The 21,195-nt window shown below is 35.5% G+C and overlaps 1 protein-coding gene across 1 annotated transcript in view; it reads left to right on the top strand.

The window, feature by feature from the left end:
* Window positions 1-6,464: 6,464 nt before the first annotated feature.
* The window catches only part of LOC133526307 (FK506-binding protein 2), a 79,721-nt gene continuing 64,990 nt past the window's right edge, over window positions 6,465-21,195 (top strand). Inside the window, exon 1 of the mRNA XM_061862901.1 lies at window positions 6,465-6,731. Coding sequence (XP_061718885.1) covers window positions 6,544-6,731 — 188 coding nt within the window. The 5' untranslated portion in view covers window positions 6,465-6,543. The remainder of the gene's footprint in view (window positions 6,732-21,195) is intronic.

Raw genomic sequence — 21,195 nt, forward strand, 5'->3', positions numbered from 1 at the left:
TGTGACAATTATATTAAGTTAAACATAATACTAGGTACATATTCACAATAAAGTGTTTTTTCAGATGAGGATTCAGCGGATCATTGACATCATTGTCACCAAACTTGGTATTGTTTAATACAGCACCCCTAGTGTAAATTTGATCGACATCATAACGTAACGAACGCGTTTGCGTTAAGTCTCATTTTGTATAGGATTTTGAGTTTCCAAAACGTCCCGCTTGGCGCGCTCTTTCTAAATCCAATACAAAATGAGACTAAACGCAAACGCGTACGTCACGTTTCGAAATCGAATTTATTTACACTAGGGGTACTGTAATATCTATGTTTACACTTGCACGACGAAAGTATATTTAAATCACGATCATTTTGCTTTCTTTGTGGTTTTCGTCATTTTAATGCGAAATTATTTTGCGTTAGCGGTATTTGGATACACGACACGACCCGCACGTCGCACGTGTGAGCGAGCGGGACATCGCTACTTACACGCATACTATTTGTATAGGGTTGTCTCGCTCATACGCCGGAGCGGCGTGTAGATCCGCATTAGTGTGGTAACTGCGGTTACAGTCCGAGCCTTTACCTATATGCCTGTTACGAGTATATTGCTCGGATTGCTGCGGTGCCCTATTTCCGCGTGCAGAGAGCCGCGCCCGCCGCGACGCTAGCGCCAGCTGCAAGGACACAACGAAGGCTCCTCTATTATTCAAATATTAGTCTTCTGGCGCGGCTTTATTTTACACCAAGCTTCCGTCACCACCTCTGCCGGCGTTTCGACAACTTTTTATTACACCAAGGCCCCCGTAAGCTTCATCGGTCGCGGTTGCGAATTATCGTAACTTTTTGAATGTTACGCAAAGTTTTACGCGGGGTTAAGCATTGGTAACAAAATACAACACATGTCTATAGTCTGTATCTTTAGGTATTTAAAAAAAGGTAAACAAAATCTACCCTCAAATGGCTCCTTAAGGCAGCTGAGGATAGATGAAAACATTACATGATCAAATAATGTAGGTTTAAAGTCAGGTCGTTCAGTGACAGATCCAGGCGGTTTTGTATTTGGTTGGTTAACTAATAAATATTAAAACTACCCGAAAATGTACAAATTGTTTGTTTACCTTTTTTTAAGTACCTACCTAAAGATACAGACTATAAATTAAACCACTGAAAACCTAAACCTGTGCCAATCTATACGATGTTTTCGCACGTTTAAGCCATAAATAAAAATTGGCCAAGTGCGAATCGCGCTCATGTAGGTATCTACTCGTAGTTTTCCGCAGCTTCTAATTCTAACACAGTTTTTTTAATATAATAACTGTAGAGTTTTTTTCTTGATAAACTAATTAACAAATTCACGAAACATTTTCATACAAGTAAGTTAAGAGATTAGACCTCAACCCGATTTTGGAAGATTAACATGCAAAAACACTTTCTCTATGCCTCGCTGATTGTAAGGTGCATTGGGGTGGCTTCGAAAACGGGGTAATTTTGAAAATTGTTAATACCTAATAAACCAGCACTTTCTATTGTAACAACAGCAAGCAAGATGCCAAGCGTAGAAGTAATGTAAGTGTTGCTTAAGTAGGAATAAAATGCTTCTAGTTTAGTTACTATTAGTCATTTTCAAAATTACCCCACTTTCAAATGTATTCTGCCATTGACAATGTCATGTTATGTTAATTCAAAAACTTATTCCCTATGTGGTCAATCGCAGTTTGATGATACTGTAAACAGGGGTGACTTTGATCAATTTTATACTTGCGTCATAAACAATAACGTCAAAGTTCAAATGTATAAATTTCAACTGATCTGACACTGATAGATCAGTAAGTATCAGATCGGTAGAAATCATATTAGATGAATGAGATTTAATAACTAAAACTCTAATAGACCTGAAAGACAAACCTGAATCAATCAGAATCAGAGCGTTTAATTTTTACTACAAACTTTTAGTTCTTTAAGCGCTCTTCTTGCACCATCCCACTAACCCGAGGTTAAACGGTTAAACCCAGTGTAAATTATATATACTGGTGATCATGGTAACTCCAGGTTTACCGGTTAACCCCGGTTAGTGGAGTGGTGCAAGTGGCGCTGAGTTTAAAAAATGAGGCGTGATAATCTGTTAGTTATATTATAACTCAGACATATAGTATTTCTAAGCTAACTTTGCACCACACCGACTTGACTAGAACAAAGTGAGGGACACATTACAAACGTCATATTTACGTAGATTCATAACACTTCGTCATTGCAAATGGCGTGCATAGGAGTAATTAGTGTATGTACATCCTTCAGTAACAATTACATACAAGCAATAGGTTAAAATTTCTTATCGTTTTTCATAAACGGGCCAAAGGATATCGAATACCTTGGGAAAATACGTTTTCCTGAGTTTCCACGTACTTGCAGAAAGCGAAACAATCTAATAATATGCGACAATTTCTAAGTCCCTGTCACATTGTTTTATTAGGATCAAATGTCTTTGTGTGGATTTTAATGAATTGTACGTAAGGTCAATGTGAAGAAAGACCGGCATATAACATTTTTGGTTGCAAAAACCGTCATTCATAGGGCAACAACTCTCGAATTTCAATACGTACTTCGCAATACTTCGCATAGACACAGAAAGGAAGAGCTTCGCTCTTTCTGCTCTGCCGAGTGGAGTATGTTATACACTTAAGAGTTAGAAGCGACGAAAGAGCTAGTAGACGGTCTTACTTGATAGACGGTCTTAGCACATTGACCTTAGTAGTGATAGTGATTCTCTCAGCTGATATTATTAATAAGCGCGTCATAATGCAGGATACGTTTGGTGATGATCTAATGCATACCCCCTTATTCATAAACATCTACTAAAGTTGAGTACAAATAATCGTTTGTCCCTTTCCGACGTATTGGTATGATGGAAAGGGACACACGATTATTAGCGGCTTGTCAACTTTAGTAGACGTTTATGAATAAGGGGGATAGTGATTAAAGTTACAGCAGAGTAAGCGCCGGTCACCGGATACTGCACTCAGTCCGGCTCTGGCGGGTATTACGCCTACTGACAGTGAAACAGTTGTATATATATTTATTTACCAACAAGGTGAAGACAGCTAAAACATTTTAAAGAAAAATAAAATTAGGTTTTTTTTTACTCATTTGGAGTTAAATGGCGCTTGAGAAATTTTCACTCGTCTCAGTTGTAGGAGATGCAAAGGCATACCTACATATCATAAACAAAAACGTGTATAATATATGATTTGATATTTTATGGCGATTTTATTTCTTCTTTATATAGGTACTTAATATATATACATGAGTTTGACAACGTCCTGCACCTAATCGTGATAAAGTAATAAAAGGCAGTAAAAACGTTATCGCAACACGCGTTTTATTTCAGAAACGTTTACAAAAGTAATCAACCCATTTCAATTATTTTTAATTCGGTTTTATGGAATTTATTAACAAATTGCACATTATACAGTGACAAAATGTTATTGTCTTATTATCAAAAACAATATAACTTAAGGCAGCTGTATCTTAAGATGTAAATAACCAGATTTTTGTGAGGCACTACCTACTGGTAGGTACAGTCAGCATCAAACGTAGCGGATCAAACAAGGTTTCAAAAGTATCTACCATTCTGTAACAGCCTAACAAAATGTGGTGGTTATATGTAGAACAAAAAAGATATACCTTTGAACGTACATTTTATGGATTTATCAATATTTGGAAAAGTTATTCGGAATATCAGTTACTTTTGGCGCGTTGTTTCATCCACTACTATTGATGCTGACCCTACTAGCCTACTTAACAGTACTAACATAGACATATAATATCCCACTGAGAGCATTCTAAATAGAATCGGCTGGATTTTTTTGACTAAAGTGACAAAACGTCTTCGTCAAAATTCAAGTTTCAGACCTCGAAAACCCACAGGGTCAAATGACATTTTCCAGAAATTATAACTTTAAGAAACCAGCCGTAAATACCTACTGTAAATAGGCTATCCTATTTAGTATTTTGTTGGACGTGGGTGCCTAATACACATGCCATGACGTTTGGATCTGGTGCAAAGTAGATATGTAAAGTAGCTTTTTTTTTAAGTAAGTATATGTATACATTATAGTATTTGTAGTGGATATCTACTTACTTTTTAGAGTTAGACCAAGCTAAGTTGGCAGCGATTTTGATAGCCCAGACGGTGCAAGTGTTCTTTCAAACTCACACTTCTGATTATAACGTTTAAATAACACTTGCACAGTCTGGGCTATAAAAAATCGTTGCCAACTTAGCTTGGTCAAACTCTAATCATTTAGGTAGGTATTTGTGAAAAACTCAAAGTAGGAATGAAAACAATCCCGCTCGAATTTTAATATTGGCGTTGGCGCCCACATACATTTCCAAATGCGGCAGAGATAACTAGCCCCCGCTGCAAACAAGTTTCTATGCTTGGGGGGCGGGTCAGTTATCTCTGCAGCTTTCTGTACATAGATCATTGACTTTCTGTACTGTACATAGATTTGGATTCTCGACACAGAGACTATATAAAATATTTTTCGAAAATTGAATTAGGTAGAAACTAGAAAGGTAGATATGTGACATCAGATAAATCAGATTATATGAAAGTATTGATCATAAAAAATATTAGGAATTATGAAATTTTTGATTCCACCATAACTAGGGTGACGGCTCCAGTAATGGACATGGAACCAGTTATGGACATTTTTTTCTGTTTACCAAATATTAGGTAAATGTTACTTTATTTTTGGACGAGCAACACTAAACCATAATCAATAGACCTTAAAGCTGTCATAGAGACAAACGTCACCAACATCGGCCATTATGTTCTAAGTTGGCCGCTAATTGAAATGTCGCCCTCCGGCGTGCTAACAAAAAAAAAAACATATTTATTGTGAAAATCGTTAAAAAGGCGAGTACACATGTTTGAAGTTTATTTTCTTGAATTGTGATATAGTGGGATGTAATCTGATTTTATCGAAATACTAGAGAATGAAAAGGGAAATGAGCTAACCTGCTGCGGGCAGCTTTTTACGCACCCGATTTTCATATTTGCCTGCATCAGCCCGTCACCGACTTTGCCTAGAATTAAGTAACACATATTTTCTGTAACTTTAGTTATTCTAATCTTCGTACGAAGAACTGAATTGACTTTCATCGTAGTTATTTGCACTTTAGCCGCATATCTACCCCAGTTTTACGAAGGTATGCTTCGTTTTCGCAAATTCTATTAGCAATCTTTGAGATGGGCCCAGGGTCACTTGGTCCTAGAGATCTGCCGCTTCGAGGCCTCTATTCAAAAGACAACATACTAAATTATTTATTTATTATGAAATGCACGAAACTGCGAGGTAATTTTTAGTGTGTCGAAATCAAGCCTTTTTGAAAAAGCCCAATTTTCAGTGATCTCTTATATTTACCGGTGTAAAGTCGAACAGCGTAAAACCAGAATGATTTATATTGGAAGATATAATATAATAATAAGACTTTTTATCGCGGTAAGAATGCCGTAATCATCTTGCTTAGAAACAAAATTAGAAGGGTTTGAAATTTACAGTTTTTTTTTCAATACAGGCCTTAGTGGTGGTGACATGTCAATAACTGGATGTTCATAACTGGTAATGTCCATAAATGGTAATCCATTACTGGATCTTTGCTGTACATTACTAGTGATTTCGATAGTTTGGAAAATATATATTTTTTTACAAAATTTATTCGATTTGAAGATTTTTCAGTTGTAGCTAAATGTTCTTCATATATTTCAAACCCGAAATTATATTTTAGTAAATTCAAAAAAACCGCCGCCATAAGAGAATATCTAAATCTGTCCTTAACTGTCCATAATTGGTGCCGTCACCCTAGTTATTGTGGAATCAAAAATTTCATAATTCCTAATATTTTTTATGGTCAATACTTTCATATAATCTGTACCCCTAGTGTAAATTTGATCGACCTATGTTATAATCTATTTTTATTAAAATTTTATTATTCATCTGTACAATTAATACATAGGTGGTAAGTACCGAACAGCCCCGCAGATTCTATAGCCCTACACATACACAACAGTTGGGATTTTCTAAAGTGGCCCGTTCCTTAACTGTGGAGTGGGGTGGGTCCTAGGAGGAACTCGGCCTAGCAAAGTGAAACGCACTATTCTTTAAAATGGATCCTATGATTAGAGTTCTAGATGCTACCTTAACTATGAAACTAAAAACCCAAGTAAAAATTTGACAATTAAGGCAGAAGTTTACCACGCTGGAAAGTGGGGCGCGATGGCGCGTAGGATCGCGTCACCGTTCGCGTGGCAAACTCCGAACGGAGACGCGTAACCACTTCGTGTCTCGCGACCAACAAAAACATAGCTGTCGCGCTAGCACTGTGGAGATAAGTGTGGCATGAGCGAGACACAAGCCCGGCTATCTACGCAGCGGCTGCAAACTTTATTCAAGTTATCCACGGCGCGCGATTCAGTTATTCCGCGTCCGTACTCACGCTCGCACGCACCTTGCCTCCTCAAGAACTTTTCGTAAGTTTCGTCATGGCTCTCCGCTATGTGTTTGCCGTATTGGCACTGGCAGGTGCCACGTTCGCGGGCTCGGAGGTCACCGAACTGAAGGTCGAGAATGTCTACGTACCGGAGGGCTGCACCACGAAGTCTAAGAATGGCGATATGTTGACCATGCACTACACCGGCACTCTTGACGACGGCCACAAGTTTGACTCCAGGTAACCTTAAAGATCTTAAAAATAGATGCCACGCCGAATTCCGGTTAGTGATAAGTCATTGTACGCCGACCGCTAGTCATAACGTACCTATCTACAACAATTTCATTATCACATCACAGACAGTAAAAAAACTTTAACCTACTTTACTCTTTATTTCGGTGTTCATTAGTTTCATTACTCACTGTGTTAATTTAATACTGTAATTTAATTACTATTGCACTCTTTGCTATAGTTCTGTGTATTTATTTTAGCTGCAATCAAGTTTAAGTGCCTACTTAGTCGTAATATGCAAATGCGACGGTATTGAATTTGTTTGTTCGTTAAAAACCCATTATGTTAAGCACCTTGTACATGTGACTAATGAAATCGTTTTAGCAATCACAAGGTCTTTAATTTAGATAAATCGACTGATAAATATGATTTAATGATTACTCCCTACCTAGCACATGTGCTGCGCTAAATTTATAATGCCCATTAACGTGTTTTTTTGGCCATGGATTTTCAGTAAGTATAATTTATTAGGTATACTGTAGCCTGTAGCGTGAGTCTATTTCGATCCCCTGAATATTTTAAACCAGAAGTTACAAAAAAAAATGTAGTGTCTAAAAATAATCTGATCTAAACATTTAATGTTTAGCTCCAAGAATTTAAAAAGGGCTCATGCGATGTTATCCCTTTACCAACTAGATTAGGACCAAGCTAACCCTGCACCGCATTTGTTATGACAAAGAGATTGACTTTTGCTGGATGCATGTCTAAGTAACGAACGGGCTGACATGGCCGCTAAAGCTGGCGTCTTTGCACAGGTTTCCTCTGATTATGACTAATTCCATTCCATAAACAAAAAGCACGACGTTTATTCACTACAAAACAAATGCTATGAGGACAGTCTAACCGGCATGACGGTGGCATGTCCAAATGTATCTACCAAATATATAAATTAATCACTTTCCAGCTTACGCAAATACTTACTGGCCATGGCTACATCAAATCATATCTGCACTAGTCTTAAATAATAGACGACAATAAAGGAGTTTCCTAAATTTGCTCCAGTTCGTCCAGTGCCTAACAAAATCGACGATCTATTTGACCGAAACCGTATAGTTAACCTACCTACCTACATCACGAATAATGTGTCAAAATGTGGAACCGTACAATTTAAGAAGATAAACAAAGATAAGATAATTTTTTTTTTAAACTAAAAGCAACATCAATAGTCATTTACAATTTTTTTGAACATATAATAATAAAATATATAAGTATACAAATAGGTATATATTTTATAATTACAGATATACCTACGAGTATTACAATAAATATGGTATAATGTAAACAATTTTGTAACAAAACACACATCGTAAATATATGATTGTAAAATTTTACGCATCTGTACTGTTGCTATTTGTATTTAACACGGTAATGACAATACGAGACACCATAACAGCTGTAATAATAAACATAGATTTAATTCAAAGCCTGCCCGTATCTAAATTTCAACACATCTGTGAAATTTCATACTATCTCGGTTCATGAGATGCAGCCTGGTGACAGACGGACGGACAGCGGAGACATAGTAATAGGGTCCCGTTTTACCGTTTGGGTACGCAACCCTAAAATGACGTTTATAATGATACTTCGCACTTCTTCACTTTGTTCTATTTAAGTTAGTGCAAAGTTAGCTTAGACGGTTTAGCTTGGTAGTTAATAGTACATTACGATACAAGTGCGAAAAATAGGAAACTCGAAACGAGTGGTGATAAATTAAAACACGACCGAAGGGAGTGTTTTAAATCGACACGAGTTGCGAATTACCTATTCGCACATGTATCGTACAACATTTTACAGTACATATGGCCCTTTAAATGTTCGATATAGTAACGTAATATGCTAATTTTCGCACTAGTGCGGTAAAGTAGCACCATATGTACTGTAAAATTATATAATATTGGTATTGCTTCACCTACCTATTTTAAAACGTAAAATGCTTAGTGTTATATATTAATACCAATCCAAGTAGGTTACTGACTTCTGACTAAAGTAATCAGAAATCAGAACAGAATATAGCCGATCAATTAAAATAATACCAATTCAAGTAGGTTTACTTTTACTGAGTTCTGACTAAAGTAATCAGAACGTCTGAAAATATCGATACGAACAATGTGCCAAAAATATGTATACACTACCTTAATTTATAATATAAAGGGCAATAAAGTCGTGTACTTATACATATTTGTGGCACTTTTTTCGTGTCGATATTTTCAGACGTGACCGTACACCACGGGATTTGCTTAGTATCGACGACAAATTCTTTGTCGTAAGACTGAGAAACATTTCAGTTTTTTGTTGTGTCTTGCAGTCACCAAGTTTAAAGTTTATTATATAAAGGTGCATTGGGGTAATTTCAAAACGGTGTAATATGAAAAAAATATATAACACAAATATATTCTAAACCAGAAGCACTTCATACTTTGGCTCAACAAAGCATCTTGCTTACTGTTACAGTGAGATAGATACCTATTTGTTATTTTTAAAAATTACGAATTTATCCCAATACACCTTCGAGTACTTTCGCCCATTAGGAACACCTTTAAAAAACTTTATTTACAGCATTTCCATATATACCTGTAAAAATCATACCGGGTGGGGTCTGTAACACGAGCAAATATTTAAATCATACTCAAACGATGACACTTCTGTTCAATGACTTAAAAATTATGAAGACATCCTATTTTTCATACAAACTAAAAAATATCTTCAATGTACGCATTATTGCAATTGACGTTCCTTGTCACATTTTAAACATGACAAAATTCGCAATACATTGCGTAGTAGAATAAACTTTAAAGTATACTTACACAAGTTATTTATAAAAGTTGCTGAACAAATGTTGGTCAGTTTGAGGAGTAGGTACAGCTTGCAGTAATTTATTACTACTGTAACAGGCCCCACCCGGTATAATAAAATTTGTAATTTTTTACCTCTCAATGGTAAATAAAACTGTCGACCGTATGAAGCGAATGTGAAACTGCTCTAACTTGATTTGTCTTATCATGGTTGCGGGCTGGTTCTACAACATCTGGGGAATCTAGTTTTCTCAAGTTAGTAGAAACCTTTATTTTAATAAAAAAAATCTTGGTAAGAGTTTTACCCTAATGTTATGTGTATAAATACGTGTTAATTGTATAATGTATACCTAGTGGAGGAAATGCCCTTATAACCTCCCCTACTCTTGTACCTGCGCCTGATTAGCAGACACAGGCGTATTCTAATTTGTATAATAAGTAGATTAAGAATGAAAAGAAGCCAAATGTGACATTTCTTCAACCAAAAAGTCACTTTTACACTGATGAGATTCATATCTAATCGAGATTAAATTTTTAACCTGTTATTAAAGGCAGAATATGCCTGACAGGCAAGCAAAAAATGCCCAAAGTTTCTAAAGTTGACGCTCGCTCCTAATTCGTTGCTTTGAGTTACATCTGCAAATTGCGCTTTCAACGTAACTTTGGTAACATCTAATTGGTATGACCATTTAGACATGTTAGTGTAAAATTAAGGAGCTTTTCTATTGAGACAGAACAGAACAGACATAACTTGGTACAATACGGTTCTATTAAAATTTCCCACCCTTGTGAAAACATATCTACGCTCGAAAATCATAACCTTCCAACAGTCGGGTAAAAAACACAATGTCAATTTGCAAACAAAACAATTTGGTTACATCCGTAGTTGTCGTTCTCACAATTAGTGAATATATGTACATTAAATTACGACGAACGGCTGGGACGGCAGAGCGGCCAAAGAAATACAAAAACTGTCGTCAGTCGCCTAAGAATGCCTTGGATTATAAATCACTTTCAAAACATGGATTTAGTAGGCCCAACGACGTTACGTTTTTAGATTTTCATATAAACTTGCGTAAAATTATAAAGTTCGCAGTTCGTCTAAATAAAGTAAAAGTAAAGTTAAATTTCTCCTTGCAACCGGTATAGCACAGGTACGTCCAAATTGCTACAATTTAAGAAGATGCGGCAACGTGTGATTATCTCAAAGTTCAAAACTCCCGACTCCTTAACAGTCATGGTCATAAACATGTATACACATTTTCACCTTATGCCAAAGGAATAAGGGGAAAAAGTGTATGTATGTTTATGACCGTGGCTGTAGGAGAAAACATATCGTTTAATTACTGGGGCTAAATAATTTCAACCGTAGGCGCGCTCAAATAAACAACTTTAACCTATTCAGAAGTTCCAGGAATTAATAAAAACTGATTAGGTCTTACTTTGCGACGGTTCATTATGTTTAATTATTACTTCGTAAAGACTTTCAGTATTCGTTTTGCTTTACTATTCTACTGGGTGACCTTAAACGTACAACATACAACAACATTTTGTAATGATTTTTGTTCGGTTAGTGACAAAACTGTTTGCTGAACTGAAGTTCTTTGCATATATTTTTTTATCGAATCTTGCTTCAGCACTTTGAACGTATACCTCGAACTTGGACAAAATACTCAGTTTCAAAGTATTTATAATTTTAATTTTTAAATTAATTTGCATGCATAACTTATTCTAGTAGAAACTAGTACGTGTAACGTTTTCCACCGAAAATTAAGCCAATTATGCGTTTGAACACTCTGAACCGGAGCCGGAATGGTTTGATTGTTTCCTTTTCTGCATATGGCGTTGCAAGGAAACATCCGATAAATAATCGTTAATTATTTTTACAATAAAGTGAAACAGTCGATCTATACGAAACATGTACAGTCGTCATCCGATATAGGTATCGGAGCGGCCAAGATGCTCACAAATATCTGAACACGCCTCTATTGTCAAGGCGCTAGAGTGCTTGTTCAGATATTTTAGGGCACCTGGCCCGCTTCGATACCCATATCTTATGGCGACTGTAGGTAGAAGGAAATTATGACATAAAGATAAAAGTTCAAGGCTACGGGGTTAATTTCACTAGATATATGATAGTAATTGATCAATTTTCAATTCAATTTACTGTGCCATATGTCAAACATATATGTACTCGTACTATGGCGCCTGAAAATTTAAATATAGTTATATTAGGTATGTTTTACAAAGGGACAAGGTTGTTGTTTAACCCTTCTTGCCCGTTGATACCCGAGCAAGCGAAAGATTCCAAAAACCTCTTGTGGATCGAATGCTATGTCCCCTTTTTTTTAAAGAATAGCTAATGAGAGCCTGGAGAAAAGAGGACGGCCGCTTCTCCATACAAACGTAGTCCTCATTTTCCTCTCTGGATATTGACCCAATGGAAAATATGTATGCATAATTTGATGTATATTAACCATATCTATGCCCCTTTTGACTTTTTTCGATTATTATTAAAATTAGATTAGCTAAACCAGATATCATACAATTTTTTAAATTCTCCTATATCTTATAATAATTAAAAATTCTACAAATATCAAACTTAGCGGCATAGCCGTGGATGATATACAACCAAATCTGTCAAAATATTATCAATAATGTTAATATCCAGAGAGGAAAATGAGGACTACATTTGTATGAAAAGGCGATTACGCGCGGGTCCTCTTCTTTCGTCTTAATTTGGTGAAAATAAACGTACTGTAATTATATGTTATTTACTCGCTACGCCCCCCTATGAACAGCTTCTGGTCGGGAACATAGTGAATGCATATAAAATAGCTATAGCTACTCGATTAACGCGATTGTTTGCTGTTGATTCTTCTCGCTCGAGGTTTCTGAACACGAACCTCTTTTGAAAAATCTAATTATTTTTCAGTTTTAAAACTCACAAAGACTGGAACAGAGTGCATTCCCAAGACTATCTTGTAATGTATGTGTATAGTATACCCATACATTTTCATACCATTACCATCTATTACGTCCAATAGAAGGTTTTTTTACGAAAATCTTCAACTGTGTTAACCTTAAAATTATTTTGTATTTCAACTATATTTTATATTTATATTGACCCAACATGATGACTCGAAGAAAAGGTATCGCCACTAAGGTCAGCTCCCGAATTGGAAAGGAGTTGAAACCGACCGTAGTACTATATACTTCTGAACCACCTAACATGCTATTTGATTTTAAAACAAAGAGCTTTTGCCTGTTTTTTTCCACTTCGTTTGTAATGAAAAAACCTTGTATGCTATTAAAAGGAATCAATTATTCAGAGCAGTTTGCGTGTGAAGTGAAGATTTGTTTTTACTGTCGGATTTTCTCTAAGTTTGCCTTCGTTTCCTTGATTTTTGTATCTCTGTCAAGTTTATATTTTTGGTGAACTTCCATTTTGTTTTTTGTCCGTCGTAGGCTTGTTCTATTCTCACACTTACTAATGTAACATTAGAAAGTAATGTTTCCATATTACCAGGCCAGTTCTCTGAAGCTTTATTGAATTAAGCTCGAAAGAGCCGTGACGAGAAAGATGCCCTTGAATAAGAAATAAGCTCAATCTCTAGCAATTTCTTTATTCAGCCAATACAATGTATAACTTGTAGGTATACGGTAAGAGGTAAGACGTAAGTTAGAGGTAAGAATAAGAAGTCCAATTTGCTTGGCTTGTTTATACTAGACGAAGACAATTAGAATGTCGAGTTTCTTTTGTATCAAAGAGAAGCAGGAATATTTTATTGTCATTCAAGGAGGTAAATTCTCCTTGTGTCAAGGTGGCGGCTATGCACGTTTAGGTTTACCGCAGAAGCTCTGTGCAGTTTCGTTTTAGAAGGCCGGCGGCATCGGCAGCGACATTTCCTAGCGTGTATGGGACGATGATACTGGAAAAGTCAAGTAGTTTTTAATTGAAAACATAAAGATGTCATTAAATGATACAGTTTAAAGAAAGTGTTTGATATTTTAACGTCATTCGACGGTCGGATCTTTCCGGTAACCCGTGCATTACCCGTATCTCATAACATAAATTACGACCGTATGACTAAATATTCTATACTTCTGTTAAAATCGGCAATGTAGATAACTTGTCGTTACTATAATTTGAACTTAAAATGTAAGACAAACAGAAAGCAAAAGCGCAAATACCTAGTAGCATCATGTGATGTTTTTAACGTCACGATTCACGATCTGTCACGAAAGACATAAGGAAATATTCGTTAATTCTGACCTCGAATAATGTTCTTGTTGTGAAATATTCAATGACATTCGGTGGCATTTTAAAAACGGAAATTTTACTTAATTTCGAAAGTTTATTAAACTGACGTGAAGGTTGTCAAGTATGCGTCCGCCTCTCCATTGCCAGACTAACCCAGTATCTATGCTACGCTACGCATTAAAACAACTGAATTTGTTTTAATATGCCTATATAACTTATACAGGCTGTTTTTAGTAACCTGCATTATTTTAACGATGTGAACATATATAGGTCATACTGAGCAACGTTTAGGTGCTATATGAAACCAACCCCGAACTCACGAAACAATTGGCTATTTCATACATTTTGACTGGTCTGATGTTGATATTTACTAAGGGAGATCCCAGTCTCATGAAACTATAGGACTATTGATGTCAGGAGAGAAGGCTTCCATCGTTTCTTTGTTTTGTTCCAAGTCTATATTCGCATCGCCAAAAACGTAGCTTAAATTCGAAAGTCTTGGGAAGCCCATTTTGTTTTCAGCACGCCAACTCCCGAAGGATACATATGCACTGCTCGGACGGAACTCGGTATGCATGTTGCATTTGCTGTTTAAACTCTAAATAGCGATCCAACACGTTAACCTACTGGCATTTTAAACTCAATGAACGTTGGGTTAAGATTGAAATTGATCTTTTATTGTTTTAAAAGTTACTGCACTTTCGTTTTATGGGTGTGATTTGTTTACGAGTCGTCTCCGCTCCGTTAGGTCAGTGGGGTTAGTTAAAAATGGTAAACATGAAAATGTCAGATATTTTTATTGTTTTTGTCTTTTAGTTCAAAATTTACTACAGTTATTAACCGACGCTGAATAGTTATTTTAAGTTTAACGTATGTATCCTTTTAAATTGTTTTAAAAGTGTTTTGAGACACAAGCATTTACGTATCTACATCTTTTACTATTGTTGGGCCGTTCTCGAGAACTTTCTCCTCCATTACAAAACGGGGAACGTTCTCGAGAACAGCACAATTGTTTAACTGATAAGTGATGTAAAATTTGTGTGTAAGCATTGTAACTTGAATTTAAGTAAAAATAAAAAAAAGTTAAAATTTTACGGATTTTCGTATTCTATCATTTAAATGCAATTCCACGACGTTAAAGAGAATATCTGCACCTTATCTCATCTCAACCAAGGTACTTACATATTGTTTTATTGTACGGTCGGTTAAATAGTGAGAAATCGTGGCGGTTGAGACAATTACATGTTTAAGAACCACCTTTCACTGCCATTGTTTTGAACCAAATGCAGTACTTTCCCGGAAAACGCATAAAACCTAGTCACAATGATATGAGAGTTTAAGAACATGCGTTGAAAGAATTCTGCCATTATGGCCTAAAAAATCAATTTTAGTAATAGGTAGGACATTTTGATCAATGAAGAAAATATGTTAAGATCATCGATGCATTCTGAAATATGAAACACATGAAATGTTGGCGAGCGTAAATCATGGTAGTTTCCGATAATCTGTAGAAATTATCGGGAACACATTGTGGCGGTAATATTTACCTTATTAATTTAGCGTAAATTAATGAAAATTTAATAATAATAATATATTATGTGTATTAAAGTGCACGAGCAACTATGCAGTGTACGTCATTCGCATTTATAAGGTAATAACCTCAACAAACCAAAATATAATAGAACTTCGTTTTTCGTAGCGTCCGTTCGTCCTTTACAACCGGCCCTTAGTTTATTTAACGTGACGAAATATTTCTATATAGTAACCTATCGCTTGTATCGCAGGTTCGACACTTTAATGCGGCAGTTAAAACGGCTAAATGCAATTTACAAGCCGTCGCTACTACGAGTATTAAAAGGCGTTTTGTTGCTTTTAAACTACTTCACACTTTTTATCATCCCATAAAATGCACAAATGTACACATACGGCGGAAATGGTAGACGACGACAAATCATGATTTCGACGAGTCACATAACATTGTTGACAGTTTGCATGAATGGTGTAGTAATAATGTTCGTCATGATTTTTTCACAGTTGATGAAGATGATAGTATAGTGTTTGTATGCCTATTTCTTTGGCACGCCTATACGCCCTAAACTGCCATAGATTATGTTATAACAGGCTTGGCATTATGGCAATTTTTACGTGCATTTCAACAAATATGCTATCACATTTAAGTATACAACTTATGGGGGTCCCACACTGGCTGATATTTTCGTGATATAACATCGTGTGACGGAGAAAACATGATAATATTAACCGCCAGTGTGGGACCATCATTAAACAGAATAATAACTTAATTAAAACGCGCGCAACGCTTTCATTACGCTAAGTCAACATTTCATACGGAAGCGCACCATTAAAAGCAAGTATAAAGACCATCATAGCCACAGAAAATGCTGCCCACATGCTTTATCGAAATCACCGGACCACATGAGTACTTTTTCATACGTAACTATTATTATGTAATGTGAATCTTACCCGTTTGCGCCATGGAGAGAAAGCAGCTGGTGTGGTTCAGTACTTGAAGTAAGTTTTAAAACTTTGGTGCTTTGCATGAAGTAATTGCGTTGTTTTGTGCAACGAGCATCTAGTGTTCTTCGAAGTATCTGTTATACTTGAGTTTGCTATACTGCCGCACGATGAAACGTTTACATAGGCGTATACTCCTTAATGTTTTATATGATCAGGAAAAATATATACAAAATATGTTTAAGTAAGTAGTGCATACTTCAGCATAAACCTATATTTAAAAATCATCGTGTTTTAAGTATATGTATTTGTTACATACTGCAGGTAGATAAAAATTGTCTTTAAAAACCAGTCTATAATTTCTAACTATAAAGTATACTTAACCTTACTACGCCATATAGTATTATTTATGCAAGGAACAAATGAGCGATCCAAAGCTATTATGGGCACTATTTCATAGTTAAAAAAAAACAGACTAATATTTTGTTCCTTGAGCTGATAATGAAATAACCCGACTACGAATTTTTTGTTATAAAATATAGCCTGTCACAATTCATTCATCAACATCCGTTTTGTAGGTTCACGCAACAGGAAACATACCTAAATAACATTATAACGGTTAATATTAATCGGGTAAAATAGTTATTTACGATATTACGACACAGTTATTTGCCAATTACCTATTCGCACGTATATCGTACAACGTTTTACAGTACATATGGCGTTTAAAAGGTTCGACATGTGCACGGAAAGTGCTCATTCCCGCACACGTGCTGTACTGTAATAGTTATTTGTACAACAAGAGAGCAAAGTTTGATATTTCTTCGAGTGCTTGTTTTGAGTCCCGTGCCAGCGAAAGAATCTTGAGCGTAGTAAGGGACTCAAAAGCGCACGATATGTAAATAACTTTGATCTCGTGTAGTACACAAATGTTTTCACGTCAGTCAGCCATCAAAAAATACAACCTGAAAAAATGTAATCCAGACGGACGGATCACTATTTCACTCATGTTTTCTGAAGGTATTCTAACAATTAACTTTAATTACCGCAATAAAACAAAACGAAAGAAATTTCAATAAAATAATACGAAAATAATGAATTAACGAACATCAATTGACAGCTCAATCGACAACTTTTTTTTTGTAAAAAAAAAACTTTGTAAGATCCGGTCCGAATTACGGATACTACTATTTGTCAACTATAGTAGAGATCGTTAAAAGTAGTTAAGTAGAATTATTTACTGCGTAACAATTGCGTAATTTGTATAAGTTCATTGTGTTGATTGTATAATAAAATACGTAAAATATGATGTTTTTATTAAATTTTAAACTTTTATTTCATTAATTAATTATTACGAATGAAGACTCGTGGTGTTTTGGGACGATGCGGTCTGACTTATTTCGGGGGTCTATTATAAACCGTCAATATACCGTTGAATTACGACGTTTTTGCTAATGACGTGAAAGGAATAAAGACAATAGAATCCAAATATTTCGAACTTGTATTAGGCCCCGCACGTTGAAATGACATTCGAATCTAAAGGTCACTTGAATGTTAATTTGTCTCACTCGGTGAGCAAAATGCGATTTTGCTCACTGTTTTTAAGCAGCAAATTACCCTTGTTCGAGCTGCTGACGTGAAAAAGTTATTTAGCTCGTCGCGTCAAAGTATAAACAAAATCGATCGTGTCATATTGCGCCGGTGTGTGCAGTCTTTAAAGAGAAAGGCCATCACACACAGACAAGCTCTTTATAGGCAACTTAATGATATAAACGAAGTTTCTATTCGAAAGGTGCTTAGACATTCGGTGTATGTCCTTAGACAACGTTTGGAATACCAATTATAACAATTTGTAAACCGTTAAAATAGAGTGGTGTTTAGCGGAAATGACGAATGGTTGGTAGGTACTACGAGTAAAGAAGTTAAAAGATGTTGTTATCGTTTTAAAATGGCATTCTTTCACTAAGCCTGACTGATTCGGAGTCTGAATAGTCCGGTCTACAGGTGCCCCCATTTCGCATAAAATGGATTGGCAAATTTTCACATGGCATAACACGATTGGCATAAAGCTATTTCGCAAAAATGACATTATGATAATGTTTCTATTCACGTAAGAAGTTGTATTCCTAATATATTATGCGCATAATATTCTTTCTCCGTATACAAAAATTACTAACGTCGGATTTTTATAACTTCAAACAAATAATATTCAATGCGTCGAACAAATGCTGCTACTAATATTGCTTGTCTTGGTTTTGAAAATCCTAATACTATAACTAAAAGTACTAATATACATTATGTTATTATTTTAGGCTGTATAAAACGACGAAACGTATACTACTACACTGCATTTATTGGTTTGTAGTGTCAGAGGGCCTGGTAAAGATGGCAATCGTTAATAGAAAACGAAGCAAAACGCTATCATTTCCATATTTTTTTTACGCTTATTGTCATTTTGGCTATGCCCCCAGGTCGGGAAAGCTCCGTGGGGTGCATCTATAGGATACTTGCTTGCATTAAAATAATGTACCTATTAAATGAAGTAAACAACACAATCAGTAATACGATGTTTTAGTTCTTAATTTTTCATTGTTTTTTTTACTTATGGTGTTAAAAAACCAAGGCGATTGGGATACAACGTGGTGAAAATAAAAAAGTGATTTCCGTAAGTCAAAAAGAATTCCTTTTAGAATTGCACAGTACTTAAACAGTACAATAATTATTTCCAATGTGGTGCACACCAATTATGGCAATAAGCTGCGAGCCCGGCAAAGACGAAGTGTTGCCAATAATGCAGGTTAGGTTAGAACTACGACCCTCATAAAGACAAACTGTTGCAAGAAATGCAGGTTAGGTTAGGTTAGAACTGCGTCCCTTACAGAGACGAAGTGTTGACCTAAAAGCAGGAAGCAGGTTAGGTTAAGTTAGAACTTCGATCCCCACAAAAATGGTCTGTTGTCAGAAAAGCAGGTTAGGTTAGGTTAGGTTAGGCTTGATATTATGAATTAAATCATTGGGTAAGTTACGCATTAGTAGTATAAGTTTTAAGATATTCGAATTTAGGTATAGCCTATGGGTTATGCGTATAGAAGGATTCAACATAAGAATCTTGACATTTAACTTGTAGGATGGAATTTTTTTAGACAAGGCGAGTGTATGCGCATAAAAAATTAAGATATTCGAATTTCGGCTATACGGGTTATGTGTATAGAAGGATTCGTCATAAGTAGCCAATGACAATTAACCTGTAGGACGAAAATCTCTTAGGCAAGACAAGTTTATGAGCATAAAAATCGCGTCATCCACTAAAATCACCTGACCCGATCATCCAGGTATTTGACGATTTTGACTTCTGAGATTGCCCAGGTGATCCTATTGAACCATGTGTCAATCATGCTGACAGAATGATATCCAATAGGATACCCCAGAAAGTGTTTTTTCTCAGTGAGTGATCTTAGTGGACAAACTTACCCAGCAAAATTACCCAAGTGATTCTATTGGACCATTTGTCTGTCACAATCCCCTGGGTGATTTCAGTGGACAAAATTGTATCCAGTAGGATCCCCAGAAAATAATATTTTTCCACGAGAGATTCTAGTCGACAAGCTTATCCAGCAAGATCACCCAGGTGATTCTTTTCGATTATGTTGTATATTGTGATCACCCTGATCAATTTATTCTGATCAATAGTTATGCCAAACGTTGTTATGCGAAAATAGGTAAGAAAAAATTATGAGTTCCAATATAGACAACCGATATCCTATATTTTATAGTACGATTACACGAGCAACATTTATGTATAGTAGGTACTTTAAAAAATATATATATTTGATGAAAAAGTGCTACTTTACGTAGCTGTTTAGCGGTCGCAAAGTTGGTTTTTGAAAACTAGTGCTTTTTATTTTTCCAACGTTTTAAATTTATTTCTGACCGTAATCCAATTCGTCCACCTACACCAAAGAATTTGGATACCCAAAAAATATTTTCGTTTTTCGCCATTACACGATTATTGCGTCGAAAAAATATTATTACAGAATATAAATTAAATATTTATTTGTTATTATACAAATATAAGGTAAGGGAAATAATTACGATATTTAACTAAAACATTTTTTTTTTAATTATTGGCTGAATGAAACTATCATTCCCACGTTGGCTGTCGTTGACAGAAAAAATGAAAAAGTAAAACTGGCGCCCGCTATATTTCAGTGTTTTCACTTAAAATTTAGTTGTATCAAAATATTTCAACTTAAATTGCAATTGCTAAGTAGAGTGTAAAGAGTGTTTTTGTATGAAATGAATAGCTGTGATTATTTTTTACAGTGTAAAGCATCGCTAAACGTAGTTTATAGTGCTGAATTAACAATATAATTTATGTTCAAGGGAAAATTCGTAACTCTATAAGGTCTGTAAGTGTAAATGTGCACTCATACTCACGCAACCAATATTTGTTTTATTGTTTTTTTTCGCAAATGTTTAAAAAAAAACGTCGTTCAATCTACGTGTTTGCCTACGGCTCATACACCACATCTCGGGACTCGTAAAAAATTACACACTTGCATTGAAATGTACTGGTTCTACATAAATTATAGGTCATAATGTCTGCAAGTAGGTATCTAAATGCATTATACCACAAATTTTTAGTCTTTTATAGTCCAAAGTCCAGACTCGCGTGTCATAACTTAAAAAAAATAACCGTATTTTGCTATGGTAATACAAGTAGCGGGTGAAAATGAAAACGACTTCTTGCTGTGTAAACTTTGCTTCTAACGTGTGTTGTTTCCAAAATAAATAACGTAAATTCTTTATTAGTGTTCCTACAATACTTTTGAGTTGGCTCCCCAGTTAGTTATAGTTATTCCTTGTGCTATAAATATTGTACTTA

This window comes from Cydia pomonella, chromosome 1 (genome assembly GCF_033807575.1).
Source record: "Cydia pomonella isolate Wapato2018A chromosome 1, ilCydPomo1, whole genome shotgun sequence".
Lineage (NCBI taxonomy): Eukaryota > Metazoa > Arthropoda > Insecta > Lepidoptera > Tortricidae > Cydia > Cydia pomonella.